A 14,835-nucleotide genomic window follows, 5' to 3' on the forward strand; every position below is an offset into this window, starting at 1 on the left:
TAGTTTCTGTGGTTGTTAGGTGATAATGTTGAGTTTAAAATATAGTTGTAATATATATATATATATATGTGTGTGTGTGTATATATACTGGTTGAGCATCATGACCAACACAGGCCAAGCTACCTTGACCATCAAAGACCATCTTAAACCAACCTTAACCAGCTGAAACACACACATGCCCAAGACTACGTTAATAAAATGTGACATTCTTCATATTTGCCTTCCCATCTTATCCAGATCTCTTGGGTGAAGAACTTCAATTTTATGCTGCTGCAACATTTTGCATGATTTATTGGTTCTCTAAAGGCCTTCCGTTCAGCCTACACTGCAGAACGTGAAGTCTTGGTGAGCAGAATCACTGTAAATCCAGTCAATACAGTACAATATATTTAATATTTCTTTGTTATGAGTCTGCTGTGAGAGTATTGCATACGATTCTTCAGCCAATTCTAGAGTTTTCTAGCAAATTTATCAGATATATTGTTTTGCTCAGCTTTATAAAGCAGCTATTACTACTGAATACGATATAAAGTCACAAATCAATCATTAAAGTAAATTAAGCTGAGTGGCCACTTTATTAGAAACACCTTCTTCCCTGATAACATCTCAGCTCATGTGGTGCCTGTATGTGTAGTCCATCTGGAAACCAGAACGTTTTGTCCATTGGGTTCCTTGTTGGCCCCACATTTGGTCATATGTCAGTGATTGGACCAATCCAATCAGGGTCAGTAATGGGAACAAGATATGTTAAATATGGGAAGAACTCTGCACATGGAGCTGAGATGGAACCCATGTGAGAATATGGTGAGCTGGAATGATGGAGACCAATTGGGATGCCCAACTGGTTCCCAGTAAAAAAATATAAAATGCCTAAAAAACATCTAAGTCAAGTTCTTCTCGTTTAAACCCTACAAAGGAATGTTAACTGGACCATTTTATTAGAAATTACATTTTTTTATACTATCTATGCACTTTAAAGTACTCAGTGCTACTTTGAGTTTTTTAAAGGTGAATGGGCAACTCTATGCCCCAATCACATCGAATAAAAGTGCTGTATTTTCAAGAAGAAATCCCACCATATTTCTCATTTAAGGTAGCACCTCCACAAGCCATAGCACTACGTGTTGTCTAGCTTTATTAAATAGACTTTATTACCTTCAGTAAATTACTCACATGAAGATGTAAGACTGTACAAATTTACCGTTCCACCTTAAATGCTGCTGTCACTATACCCAGGCTTTAGGAGCTTTGAACTTGACATCTTCAGCTTTTAAGGTGGAAAAGAACATTGCGCTAATTAAATAATATATTTACGCTGATATTAAAGGCATCCATAAACAGTGTCTTTGCTCAATAAACTGAAGTGGAAAAGAGAGAATCCTCAGTAAAAGGTTGTGTTTATTTAAGAATCGATAGTTCGAATCCTGGTCATGTTGCTTGCCCTCAGCAGCCGGAGTCAGAGAGAGCGTCTGTTAAAATAGATAGATCGAGGAAAGTTCTGGTATTAACTAATGGATCAAAGCTGTGATCCAGCCAGTGATAGTGATAGAAAAGAGCCGATGTCTTTCTTCGCGTTGATTGGAGGAGGTCTGTATGTTGTTCTTCACTTTCTTGGTGTTTGGGGGCTTTACTAGTGATAAGAGCAGTGTTAATGTGTTGGAGCGGTAATTTGAAAGGCGTCTTCCGAATTGGGGAGAAAACTGAAGGTGTGTTCAAACTGAATTGTGTTTATTATGATGTTTACTAGCAGCTCCAGATTACGTGAATCACCGCTATTTGTGGGCGTGGATCTCCCGAAATAAGTAAAGAGTCCGGCTTTAAGAGCCCTGTGTTCCTATAATTCAGAAAAACAAAGCCCTGTAATCTGACCACTTACCCTTGACTCACCCGCAGTCCTTCAGCAGGCTGACGTGTCGCTGTTACTGTTATTTTCTCTCTGATTCGCAGCAGAAATTTCCATTAAAGGTCATCTTAAATCGTTAAAAGATCATTACACATCGATCGAAGAGACGTTAAACGAGTGACTCTGACATTCGTCCATTACCATCTGTTCCGGTGTCCCCCGAAACCGAGCCAAAGTTCATGAAGTTCTAGAAAAATTCTGTGTTTGTTTATTGTGTATATAGTGTATTGTGTATATAGTGTATTGTGTATTGTGTGTATATAGTGTATTGTGTATTGAGTGTATTGTGTATTGTGTGTATATAGTGTATTGTGTATTGAGTGTATTGTGTATTGTGTGTATATAGTGTATTGTGTATTGAGTGTTAGTGTGTATTGTGTGTATATAGTGTATTGTGTATTGAGTGTATTGTGTATTGTGTGTATATAGTGTATTGTGTATTGAGTGTTAGTGTGTATTGTGTGTATATAGTGTATTGTGTATTGAGTGTATTGTGTATTGTGTGTATATAGTGTATTGTGTATTGAGTGTTAGTGTGTATTGTGTGTATATAGTGTATTGTGTATTGAGTGTATTGTGTATTGTGTGTATATAGTGTATTGTGTATTGAGTGTTAGTGTGTATTGTGTGTATATAGTGTATTGTGTATTGAGTGTATTGTGTATTGTGTGTATATAGTGTATTGTGTATTGAGTGTTAGTGTGCCCACAGGGTGCGGCCTGACCAGATGGCAAAGGATGATTACTCCAGCTCAGATAATCACACTCAAAAATAAGCTTCTGTCGCTTATTAGCAAAACACAGAAAAAAGAGTAACTAAAACTGATCTTTTGAACGCTGACACACTAACGCACTTACAGATGATCCTTTGTGTTAAATTAGTAAATTTAAAAAAATTGTTTGGGGTCAATTACAGCCCTAAAATGTAGTTTTTCATTGATTGATTTGATATGTGATTGACAGTGTGCTGTCCCGACCACATTTTCCAATCAGAAATAGAGATTTTGATTAGCTCAGCCTCTGAGATTGACAGTGTGTTGTCCCGCCCCTAGCTGAAATAAAGATTTTGATTGGCTCTGCTACTGATCTTGACCATGTTGTCCCGCCCCCAACTAAAATAAAGATTCTGATTGGCATTGCCTCTGAGATTGACAGTCTATTGTCCCGCCCACCCTTTCCAGGCTAAATCAGAGATTTTGATTGGCTCTGCTACTGATATTGACCATGTTGTCCCGTCCCCAACTGAAATAAAGATTTTGATTGGCTCTGCCTCTGAGACTGACAGTTTGTTGTCCCTCCCACATTTTCTCAGCAGAAATTGACATATTGATTGGCTCTTCCTCTAAGATTGCCATCTATTGTCCCGCCCACCCTTACCAGGCAGAATTGGAGATTTTGATTGGTTCTGCTACTGATCTTGACCATGTTGTCTCGTCCCCAACTGAAATTAAGATTTTGATTGGCTTGGCCTCTGAGATTGACAGTGTGTTGTCCTGCCCACATTTCCCCATCAGAAATAGAGATTTTGATTGGCTCTTCCTTTGAGATTGGCAGTGTGCTGTCCCACTCACCCTTTCCAGGCTAAAACAGAGCTTTTGATTGGCTCTGCTACTAATATTGACCATGTTGTCTGTCTCCCAATGAAATAAAGATTTCAACTGAGATGATTGGTTCTGCCAATGAGTTTGATCATGTTTGGTTTGGAATTTGGTTTTGCAGCCATGCTAGTGCAATGTTTCCTAGGATATACAACAATAACGAAATTATGGACACACTTCGCTCTTTGAAAGGAACATAATAGTGACTTGGCTTACCTTCCTCTGTGGGCACGTAGACGTTCAGGTAGAGGCAGTCTTCATTCTGGTCCTGTACGTAGGTGGCCACCGTGTCCAGGTTGGCTGTAAACCAGACCGGCAGCATGTCGCTCAGCAGGAGCCGGTCCTCCAGGTACTGCGGGCACACGGCGGCGAACTGGGTGGCGTTCCTGATGCCGGGCCAGGAGTTGGGCGGCTCAGGGGCCTGGAACCTCCTCTCGCCTGTAGGGGGCAGAGCGTAAGGTACGCCCAGGTACTGCTCCACCGGGGCCAGGATTTCGCTGGGCAGCAAAGCCCTGAACCCCCGAAGTTTCCCGTAGTTTGTCGTGACCGTGGTGTACTGGACTTGCTGGCAGAAAACTGTTGTAAATCCCAAAACCACAAAGACGAAAACGTAGAAGGTACCAGTGGAAGGAACCCACAAGGGCTCCTTTAGTTCCTTCAGCTTGGACATGGTTCCACCCTACTTTCCAATCCAAGAAACAACCAATCGTCTTACTCCGCTCACGTGAAGACGCTTTGACTGACGGCCAGCTCACCAATCAAACCAGCGCCTCGGTTCCTCCCCATGTCAAGCCCTCGGTGGTGGAGCCTCTCGCCCTTGTGTGGACAGCAGGAGACACGGCGTAGTCACCCCCCCGGGCTCTCTGGCACAGTCACTTCCCTGACTCAGTTCCAGTCAGCTCCAGTCATCCTGTGGGAGATAGAGAGGGAGAGGAGCTGAGATGAGGCAGTTTGAAAGAATTATTCGTAAACACGCTCCGCTGGAGCAGAAACATACTCAGGCCTTTGTTCAATTGGTTGAGGATCGTGTTGTAAATCCTGTTTTTCTGTTTTTTAGCTCTAACACATCTCCATCTGCTGCTGGAAATGTCTCTGCTGACAGGACTGTGGTGGAGAGCTGAAGCTCGGGCAGGATAAACTCTAAAAGTTGCTGTTCTGAGTCCACAAATACAGTTTCCGATAAGCAATGTATGTCTAGACCCATCAAAATAACTATGTAATAATGTTTTTATTTGGATTATATATTTGGATGTTTCAGAAATACTGTGATAACCCTTATTCATTTTAAGAAACTATAATGAAACTGCAATAGTGATTATTTTTTTAGTTTTAATTTTATTTTTTTCTATTTTTTTCCCCCATTTTCTCTAGTGAGGTTACCTGACGACTCAACTACAACCCAGTAAAGCAGATATAACAGAATAAATAAAATAAAGCAATAAACTGATTTCTGGGGAAAATTTGTCAATATTTGCCAAATGTGCCAATATTAGCATTATTAGCAATATTAGTAAGAATTCTGAAATATGTTCAGATAAATATGTGTATATGTCATTACTAGGAGTGACACAATAATTACCAATAATTATCCAATAACCAATAACTTATTGTGCAATACATGGACATGACCTTTATAGTTTTTACTAATGTCGATATAACTGTATTTCTTAGCCATAGCTTTGTCATGCTTTTTTATAATTATTTTTTTATCACTATTCCAATGGTCCGGTTCGAATCCTGTTCATGCAGCTTGCCATCAGCTGCCGGAGCCCTGAGAGAGGACATTGTCCTTGCTCTCTCTTTCTCTGGGTGGGTACAGTAGATGGCATTCTTTCCCCTATTCATCACTCCTAGGATGATGTGGCTCAGCACAAGGCTGCATCTGTGAGCTGATGTATCAGAACCAGTGTGATTCTACTCGGCAATGCCGCATCAGCAGCAGTTTAAAAAGAGGTGGAGCATCACTAGTGATAGAGGGAGTCCTAATGAGAGGGTTGGGTAATTGGCCATGTAAATTTGAGAGAAAATAGGATAAAAATAAAAAATTTACGTTACTGGTTACAGATCCTGGTCCACTTGCTTTTAATAAACATTTCACCGTTTTCTACGAACCCACGACCAATCCTCCCGCTGTTTTAAGTTAATTGAGGGCCAGTATCTGTAATAGATCCACATTATACACTTAGAAAGACTTCTTGTCGTGTTTTCAGTCGTTTTCCTCTACCTCTGAGGTGTAGCAGTGAAGGGAAGGTTATATAAATCAATAGGTGCGGATCTTGCTAACAGCGCGCTGCGATGCGGGGGCTCACTGACAGCTGTGTTAATGGCCTGGAGCATTAATAGACGAGGGCTGAAGGAGGCTGTCTGATTTATACAGCAGGCCTTTTTCATTAGAGACAGTGCGCTGCAGTCTGCCAGCCAAAACCACTCCCACCCCCTCCCTCCCTCCCCCTTTAAAATTTAATTCATTTTAATGATGGCTGCATACTTATAAACACCGCTGTTCAAAAGCCTGGAACCACTGTTTTAAACACGAGCCGTTACACAGCCATTTACATTCTGCTGCTCCAAAACTGCATCCAGCCTTATAAACACAGCTGCACAACATCTGGAATAAAGTTCTGACAACATTTAGATTTCTCTCAAATTCCACATACAAATATTGTCATTTAAAGCATTTATTTTATTGCAGAAAATGAGAAACGGCTGAAATAACAAAAAAAGATGCTTTTAGATTTCAGACCTCAAATAATGCAAAGAAAACAAGTTCATATTCATAAAGTTTTAAGAGTTCAGAAATAATCAATATTTGGTGGAATAATCCTGGTTGGTTTTTAATCAAAGTTTTTTTCATGCATCTTGGCATCATGTTCTCCTCCACCAGTCTTACACACTGCTTTTGGATAACTTATGCTGCTTTACTCCTGGTGTAAAAATTCAAGCAGTTCAGTTTGGTGGTTTGATGGTTTGTGATCATCCATCTTCCTCTTGTTTTTAATTTGGAAAAATCAAAGAAACTCATAATGTTTAAGCCCTCCCTTTTTTTCCAGAGCTGTACTTTACAGAGTATTAGTGTCTAGTTCACAAAAGGGACAGAGCAGTGCACTGGTCCAGAACACAGATGTACTAAAATGCTTCTTCCTGTTCTACTTTTGTAGTTTTGTTGCCCCTCCCCCAAACAGACCGGACCAAAAGTAAAGAGATTGTTCTCATGTGGTCTGTTTTAATGCATTTTAGTGCATTAAAGTGGATTCTGTTTTTGCCTGTGTAGTCCTAGGGGTGCAACAAAATGAAAATTACATTTTATTATTGTATATGATATGATATGATGTAGCACACCCCTAACTGAGATATTAAAAAGTACAAGAATTTGATCAGATTTGTAACAGAAGTCAGTGATCCAGAATGATCAGTCATAATACTTATAATAGTAATAATGCACTCCAAATATCTCCACATATCCAGGATTAAAGTAAAATAAATGATACTGGACAGATATAATCTGTATCTAGTAGATATATAATGGGAAATAAGAACAGTTCGAATTTTTCTTTTGATAAAAACAGTAAATGCTTCTTCACAGAGTATGTTGGTTTGTTTAAAAGTAATTTTAAGTTACTACATGATTCCTTGGGTGTTTCCAAACTTCTGATTGGTACTGTATGTCATTTTTCTGCTAAAATCATTAAATACAGCAAAATAAAGACATCCCCTATTCCTTCCCAATTTTTGTTTTGATACGGATGGATGGATGGATTGATAGATAGATGGATGGATGAATGAATGGAAGGATGGATGGATGGATTTTTATGTGCTTGGAGTGTTTATAGGGGCAATAGAGACCCAATAGGTAAAACTTAAAAAAAGTTTTCCTGTCAAATTACCAATTTTTGAGATATGATTTCTGTTGCACGGCATTGACGATATTTTGATATATTTGGCGATGGTGAAAAAATTGTGTAAAGTTGACTCTTCCCCAAACTTTAATATTTAAACGATGTCACCCCGGAGCCCATCTCCGTCGGATAATATTGAACCATATCAACCTCCGCAGGTAATTTCATTTTCAGGGATAATCCATTTTTCCCCCCACCGGTCTCCTGAAGAGGAGTATCGAGTGGTCAGCAGGATTTCAGCCGCCCAAACTTAAATCTGAAAAGCCTTTTTAATTAGTTTTCACCCTTAACAAACCCCGGCGCCGGCCGGCGCTCTTGGTAAGCCGTTCACGTGTCTCCGGCACGCTTCCTCAAACTGCTCTCCACTGCAAATTCCCCTCTGGACTGACACAGTCAATGGTCAGCCGCGACCTCCGAGTGTCAATTACCCGCAAAACTCAATTTGTTCCAAAAAACAAGCCTGTGGGGCAGAAAGTGGCCTGTAAGCGAGCATATTGCCTCGATAACAAATTGCACTTCTTTTTCTCGGTGACCTGTGACTTCTCCGTGAAGAGCAAAGCCTGAAAAAATGGACTTTTTATCAGTAAACAGTCGTAGCATCGTCACTGACGCAAAGAAAACAAGCGAAGAATCACAAAAACACATTTTTACCATTACCCTAAACACAGCTGATCAGACCAGACCAGACACTGACCCCATTCACTGTTTAACAATGTTAAATAAATGATAAATAAATCATATTTAATGACTTTTACTAATGTAATGGGTAGCAAATAGTCCCGTACACATGTTTTGTACGCATGGGTGTAAAACAAATATAAATTGCATCACCGAGTAGCATCACAGCGCTAACGCTCGGAGAAAAGCGCAGCGACTCGATTCTGATACATCAGCTCACAGACGTGTGACCTGTTAGCATGTGTTTCCATTTCATCTCTTTCATTTACTGAGTTTCACTGTCAATAACCATTTGCAGCCTATCAGAGTAAAGTGTGTGTTGTGTGATTTTGTTTGTGTGTGTGTATGTAGTGTGTACGTGTGTGTTGAGTGTGTTTGTGTTGAGTGTGTGTGCAGTAGAATGTACATGATATATCCAGCAGTACAGTTGTGATGTTTGGTTCCAGTGCAGCACATCAGACCAGTGGGACCAGTGCTCAGTGACCTCTGACCCCCACAGGCCTCAGGGAGCTCAAAGACTTGACATCGTCCAACGAGGCATAAAGAAAACATTAAACACACCCGCTCTAAATATGCAAATGAAGAAACACAAGCCCCTCAGCCTGTACCCTGCCATCTCCAGTAAATCAACATCATCAGGCTAACATAAGGGATGTATAAGGGATGTATATTACAGGCATATTACAGATTACACACTATATTATATATATATACAGAGTGATGTTTGAAAGATTATGTAGCCTTAAAACAAACAAGACAAAAATATCAGATTTGGTTGTTTATTATTTGGGCTGTAATGTAAACTGGAACCAAATACCCAATGCTATCTGGATAAACAAAACGTCAGAACTGAGGAACAAGTTTCAGTGTTAACTAGCACACAATAGCACGGGCCATGTTGTAGGAATGATAAAACTGTACACAGTTCCTATTAAATTTGGGTTAAACCATGTCTGATTAAGTAGAACACACAACAATACATACTTCTACACAGTCCCAACTTCAGCCAATAATCATACACCCAAGAATTAGGGCTGCAATGTAAAGTGGAAATAAAAGTAAATGTGTTTGGTATTCCAGCACATAATTCAGGCCATGCTGTAGGACTGTTACAACCAAGCAGATTTCTAAACCTGTGCACAGTTGCTACTAAATGTGGGTTAAAAACAGTTTAATGAAGTCTGCTCTGTCAGTAGATTGGGAGAAAACCTGCCAGTGTGGCTCTAATGGTAAAAAAAATCATTTAAAAATAACTTTTACTAAATTTACTGCAGAATTTGTAGAGAAAATATAAAATGCACAGTCCTACACAGTCTCAGCTTCAGCCAATAATCATAAATTCATGTGTTTGTGCTACAATATAAAGTGGAACCAAAAGCCCAATGCTATCTTGTAAACGAAACGTCCTAAATTCAGCCAAAACTGGTGAATCTATGTGTTTGGTCTTCTAGCATTCAATTCAGGCCATGTTGTAGGAGTGTTACAACCAAGCAGACTTCTAAAACTGCATACTGCTGCTACAAAATGTGGGATAAAGTCAACCTAATGAAGTAAGCTTTGTTAGTAGACTGGGAGAAAACATGCCAGTGTGATTCTAATGTTTAAGAATTGTATGAAAAAAAGTTTTACTGCAGAATTTGTACTGAGCACTGAGGACTGACCTGCAGCTCTGGCAGTTTTCAACGCTTCAGTCACAGACAACAGAGCCGTCTAGGTAGAGTGTCCTTTTTTGAACCCAGATTGGTTCTGGTCCAGAAGGTCATTCTGGGAGAGGAAGCCAGAGACCTGATTTAAAACTGCTCTTTCTAGTGTTTTAGAGAGAAAGGGTAGGAGTGAGACCGGTCTGTAGTTATCAACCTGGGCGGGGTTGAGAGAAGGCTTTTTAAGCAGTGGTGTCACATGTGCTTGTTTGAAAGCAGTTGGGAAAACACCAGAAGTTAAAGAGGCATTGATGGTGTGAGTGATAGCCGGAATGATTGCAGGTGCGATAGTTTGCAGTAGGTTTGAAGGAATTGGGTCAAGCGGACACGTAGTAGGACGGCTACGTGTTAGGAGAGCCAGTGTCTTGTTCTCAGTGAGAGGAGTGAACGAGGAGAAAGCAACGCCTTCGGTGGAGGGACACCGGGCAGTAGAGGATGTAGTAGGACTGCTACATTGTGCATCAGTAAACTGGTTGCTGATGGCCGCCACTTTGCCAGTAAAGAATGAGGCAAGAGCTTCAGCCGTAAGGCATGTAGCCGGAGGAGGAGGCGGAGGGTTGAGTAGTGATTTAAATGTAGCAAATAGTTTCCGGGAGTCTGTGAGAGAGCAGAATTTATTGTGATAAAATTCAGCTTTAGCAGTAGTGAGGTTGGCTGCAAAAGAAGCCAGGAGCAGTTGGTAATTTTTTAGGTCTGCTTGTTTTTTGGTTTTTTGCCATTTTCTTTCGGCAGCTCGGAGTTTGGAGCGTAGTTCCCTGAGTGTGTCATTTTTAAGCCATGGCTGCGGTTTGTTTGAGCTAATGGCTCGAGATGTAAGAGGACAGAGGTTGTCCAAACAGGAGCTTAGTGTGGAGCAGAGAGTATCAGTGGCATCATTAACATTGAGTGATGAAAATGAGCCTAATGGAGGCATATTGTCAGTCACCAGCGAGGAGTACTGGTCTGCTGAGAGATCTCGAAGATTTCGGCGGAACGAGACCATAGTAGGAGTAGCTGTGGGTTTATTTGAAATATGAACATTGAGTTTCATAAAGTAGTGATCTGAGACGTGCAAAGGAGTGACAGTTAGAGAGTCGGTGTCACAGTTACGAGTGAAGATCAGGTCTAGATGTTTGCCAGCTTTATGTGTTGGAGGGCTGGGGACCTGCTCCAGTTCGAAAGACTGCATGAGGGATAGGAAGTCTGTGAAGCTGGTACTGTCATGGTGGATGTTCATATCCCCTAGAATGAGCATGGGACAATCTTGCTCAGGGATAGAAGACAGTAGCATGTCAAGTTCATGCGTGAATTCGCCCATTTGTCCAGGAGGACGGTAGAGAACAATAATGGCAAGTTTTGCTGGAGTATTAACCAGTGTGGCATGATACTCAAATGTATTGAATGTGTTTGCCGGTAATAGTGGAGTATGTTTTAAGCCATTAGCGATTAATAGGCCCGTTCCACCTCCTCGTCCAGAGAGACGAGAAGTGTGGGAGAAGGAATAATAATTGGAAAGAGCCGCCGGAGTAGCAGTATTTTCAGGTTTGATCCAGGTTTCAGTCAGTGCCAGCAGTTGTAATGACTGATGATTCGCATAAGAGGCGATAAAGTCTGCTTTATTAACAGCCGACTGGCAGTTCCATAGCCCAACAGAGAATGAGGTAGTAGTGGGCGTGGTTTGTTTTAGTGGACGCAGGTTAGTATGATCCTGGCGCCTGTTTGTGTTTTTACGCCTTCTGTGCGTGCCGGAAATAACTGAGATGTGTTGGGAGCACATTTTAGGAGGCAGTAGGACGGGCTGCCTTGTCGGTGGCCTTGCTCGGTGGACTCGCGCAGGTAGACTCGCGCAGGTAGACTCGCAGGTCTTAGACTCGCAGGTCTTTACCCGCGTTGGTCTTCATACGAGAGGGTCTTCACACGAGAGGGTCTTCACACAACGGCTGACGCCTCGGTGAGTGTGAGTGACGAAATAGGATTCTAGATTGTGCACAGCTGCGGGCGATATAGGAAATCAGCGCCACCAGACTGTCTTTTAAAGCCGTGAGTAACGCCCCCGAGGTCCGCAAACAGAGAAAGTGTGAAAGAGGGGGTTTGCCACGCCTCGCCCAACCTTGTCCGAAAAAGCGCGTTGAAAAGCGCTTCAGCCAATAATCATTAATTCATGTATTTGTGCTACAATGTAAAGTGGAACAAAATGCCCAATGCTGCCTAGTTAAAAGAAACATCCCAAAATCATCCAAATTGGGTACCCTACATGACTGAGTTTATTTAGAAAACAATTCAGGCCATGTTTTAGGGCTGTTTCTAAAACAGCTTTCTAAAACACAGTTGCTATTAAATGTGGGTTAAAACAAGCCTTTCAAATAAAACTAAGTTATTAAATTATGAAAAAACCTGCCAGTGTGGTTCTAGTGTTTAAGAATTGTATGAAAATAAGTTCTACTTGGAAAGAAAACATTCTAAATGTGATTTCAGGCCATGTTGTAGGATTTGTACAGAAAATATAGAATATACAGCAATGCACAATCCAACAATACACAGTTTCAATTTCAGCCAATAATCATAAAGCCAAGTATTTGGGCTACAATGTAAAGTGGAACCAAACTAACAATGCTATCTTTTAATCCAAGCCATGTTTTAGGACTGGTAAAACCAAGCAGCTTTCTGAAACTGTACACAGTTTCTACAAATATGGGTTAAAACCAGTTTAATGAAGTTAATGAAGCTTAGTCTTTAATTTGAGAGAAAACCTGTCAGTGTGCTTCTAATGTTTAAGAATTGTATGAAAATAAGTTTTACTGCAGAATTTGCAGTAAATATGAATTATGAATGCAAAAAAATATGAAATAAGCATGCATAATGCAATGCATTCTACAACACAATCTTTAGATATTATCTTGCACATAATTCAGGCCATGTTGTTCTAGTGTTATAAGCAAACCACATTAGCTAAAATTTGCACATTTGCCTTTAAACCAGTTTCATGAAGTGATCTTTGTTAGAATAATGAAGCCTGTGTTGGTAATCTTTAACTCATGGTCAGCGTAATGGAAAAATCTCAGCTCTGACCATTAATTGGCCTCCATTTGGGAACTGGAAACCCCTATGCTGAAGAGCCTGGAGTGGTCTAAATACAGCATATACAGCATTTTCTGCACCAATACCAACCTCAGCTCCAGCTTGTCCATGCACTGCACAGTATGCCAGTATGGGATGATACAGTAGGTGAGGTTAGACATGCTGCAATATTCAGCATTTAGGTTCTCTGATCTCTCTGTGGCCAGAAAAGCCCAGAAAAGGCTGGATCTGCCTGTGACTGATGTCCATAGTACCACCTTGTGGTCTGCATGTCAAAACCTTAAAACACATTAAAACACAGCTAATAGTTTATACTTTCTATTTGTCAGCTTGCAGAATATATTTTATGGTATTTAATCAGCATATTTTGTTGCATTTTGTAGTTTTAGCATGGTCCTACCTCTGCTTTACCTCGGCTTTACTGTGTGCACCCCATAGGTCCTATATATGAGTCTCCTCGAGCTGCTGTCCCATTCTGATGAAGGAGCTTCAACCAACTATAGCTATAGAGAGGAGCTGCTGTACGGAAAAGCACTTGTGCAAAGGCAGCTCTCTTTTCTAAACGTTGCATTAACGTAACATTAACGTTTTTCTTTGCTAATGCACACCTGTTTTTTTGTTGTTTAATTGCAATGCACTAAAGCGTGCAGAGAAAAATGACAATAATTAAAAAATCACGAATGCATGCATTTGTTTTGTGTAAATGCTCATGCACGAACATTTATTGCTTAGATCTCACTCTATGCACGCGCTCTCTTAATGCACGCACGCTCTGTATTCTTTATGCAAAGCATAGCAAGCCCAAAGGGACACCAGCATCAGCAGCACAAGCAGAAGCAGAAGCAGCAGCAGCAAAAAAAAAAACCCAATTGAGCTCGTGCACCCTGCCTCTGCCTGTACCTGCTCACCTCTACGCTGCTGCACTGCGTGCATATACCACTCCACCACACTCACCACCCCAACACACACACACAAACACACACACACACGCAGACACCGCACACACATATACATACATGCACACGCATGCACACACACCAAAAGCACTATTTGCACGCTACAAACAAATAAAACCGTTCAAAATGCATCAATTCTGCTGGTTGCACGGTTGTAGGATGAGCACGCGCGCACGCACGCAGGCACGCGCCCTCTCTCTCTCTTTCTCTCTCTTTCTCTCTCGCGCGCGGGTTCTTACCTCTGCAGGAAGGGTCCAGATAATCCAGGGCAAGGTCTAAAAAGGTTCCGCACCGTTACGATGCCCCCAAAAAAGAGAGAAACAGCCCCGAATAAAGTGAAACTAGCCGTCCATCGCAGATCCAATGCAGTCCAATTGCGTGCCGGTGACGTCACGCGCGCTCCAAATGCCTACATTAGAGCTAATGCAATACGTAGGGATGGGGGGGGGGGGGGGGGAGCTGGGGGGTCTGTCTAGAACGCGCGCGAGAGGTTTCTATCCTGCATCGAACATGATGCTGATGATGGGGGTCCTGAGATGCGAGGGAAGAGGGGGAGCGTGCAAATGTGAATGAGTGAAAGAAGGAAAGTGTGAATCTCTCTCTCTCTCTCTGTCTCGCTCAGTCTCTCTCTCTCCTTCTCTCTGTCTCTCTCTCTGTATCCCCCCGAACCCCTCCCGCTGCTGCTATTGGGTTGTGTTGGCTGGAGAATCACCAAGCCTGCAGCAAATCAGCCAATAGCTGACCACCGTCCAGCTGCATCCCAGAAGCCCCCCCCCCCCCCCCACCCACGCCTCCCTCACTCCGGGAGGTGTGTGCTGGACCACCACCGTCCAACTACATCCCTGGAGCATTCCTCACTCTGGGAGGTGTGTGCTGGACCACGACTAACTGTCAATCTGCATCCCAGGAGCCTCCATCAGTCTTGGAGGAGTGCTGGACCACCATGTGGTCAGTTTCCAGCCTGTGACCCCATTATCAAACCTACAGCCAACCAGCCAATAGCTGACCACCATCCAGCTGCATCCAAGAAGCCCCAAAAACACCCCCC

At 41.9% G+C, this 14,835-nt stretch overlaps 1 protein-coding gene across 1 annotated transcript in view; it reads right to left on the reverse strand.

Moving 5' to 3' along the window:
- nlgn4xb (neuroligin 4 X-linked b) overlaps positions 1 to 14,386 on the reverse strand; it is a 31,768-nt gene extending 17,382 nt beyond the window's left edge. The window contains exons 1-2 of the mRNA XM_007227694.4: positions 14,027 to 14,386; positions 3,717 to 4,410 (exon numbers count right to left, since the gene is read on the reverse strand). Of these exons, the coding sequence (XP_007227756.1) occupies positions 3,717 to 4,170 (454 nt within the window). The 5' untranslated portion in view covers positions 4,171 to 4,410; positions 14,027 to 14,386. The remainder of the gene's footprint in view (positions 1 to 3,716; positions 4,411 to 14,026) is intronic.
- Between the last annotated feature and the right edge of the window lie 449 nt (positions 14,387 to 14,835).

The sequence above is a fragment of the Astyanax mexicanus genome, chromosome 11, assembly GCF_023375975.1.
Source record: "Astyanax mexicanus isolate ESR-SI-001 chromosome 11, AstMex3_surface, whole genome shotgun sequence".
Lineage (NCBI taxonomy): Eukaryota > Metazoa > Chordata > Actinopteri > Characiformes > Acestrorhamphidae > Astyanax > Astyanax mexicanus.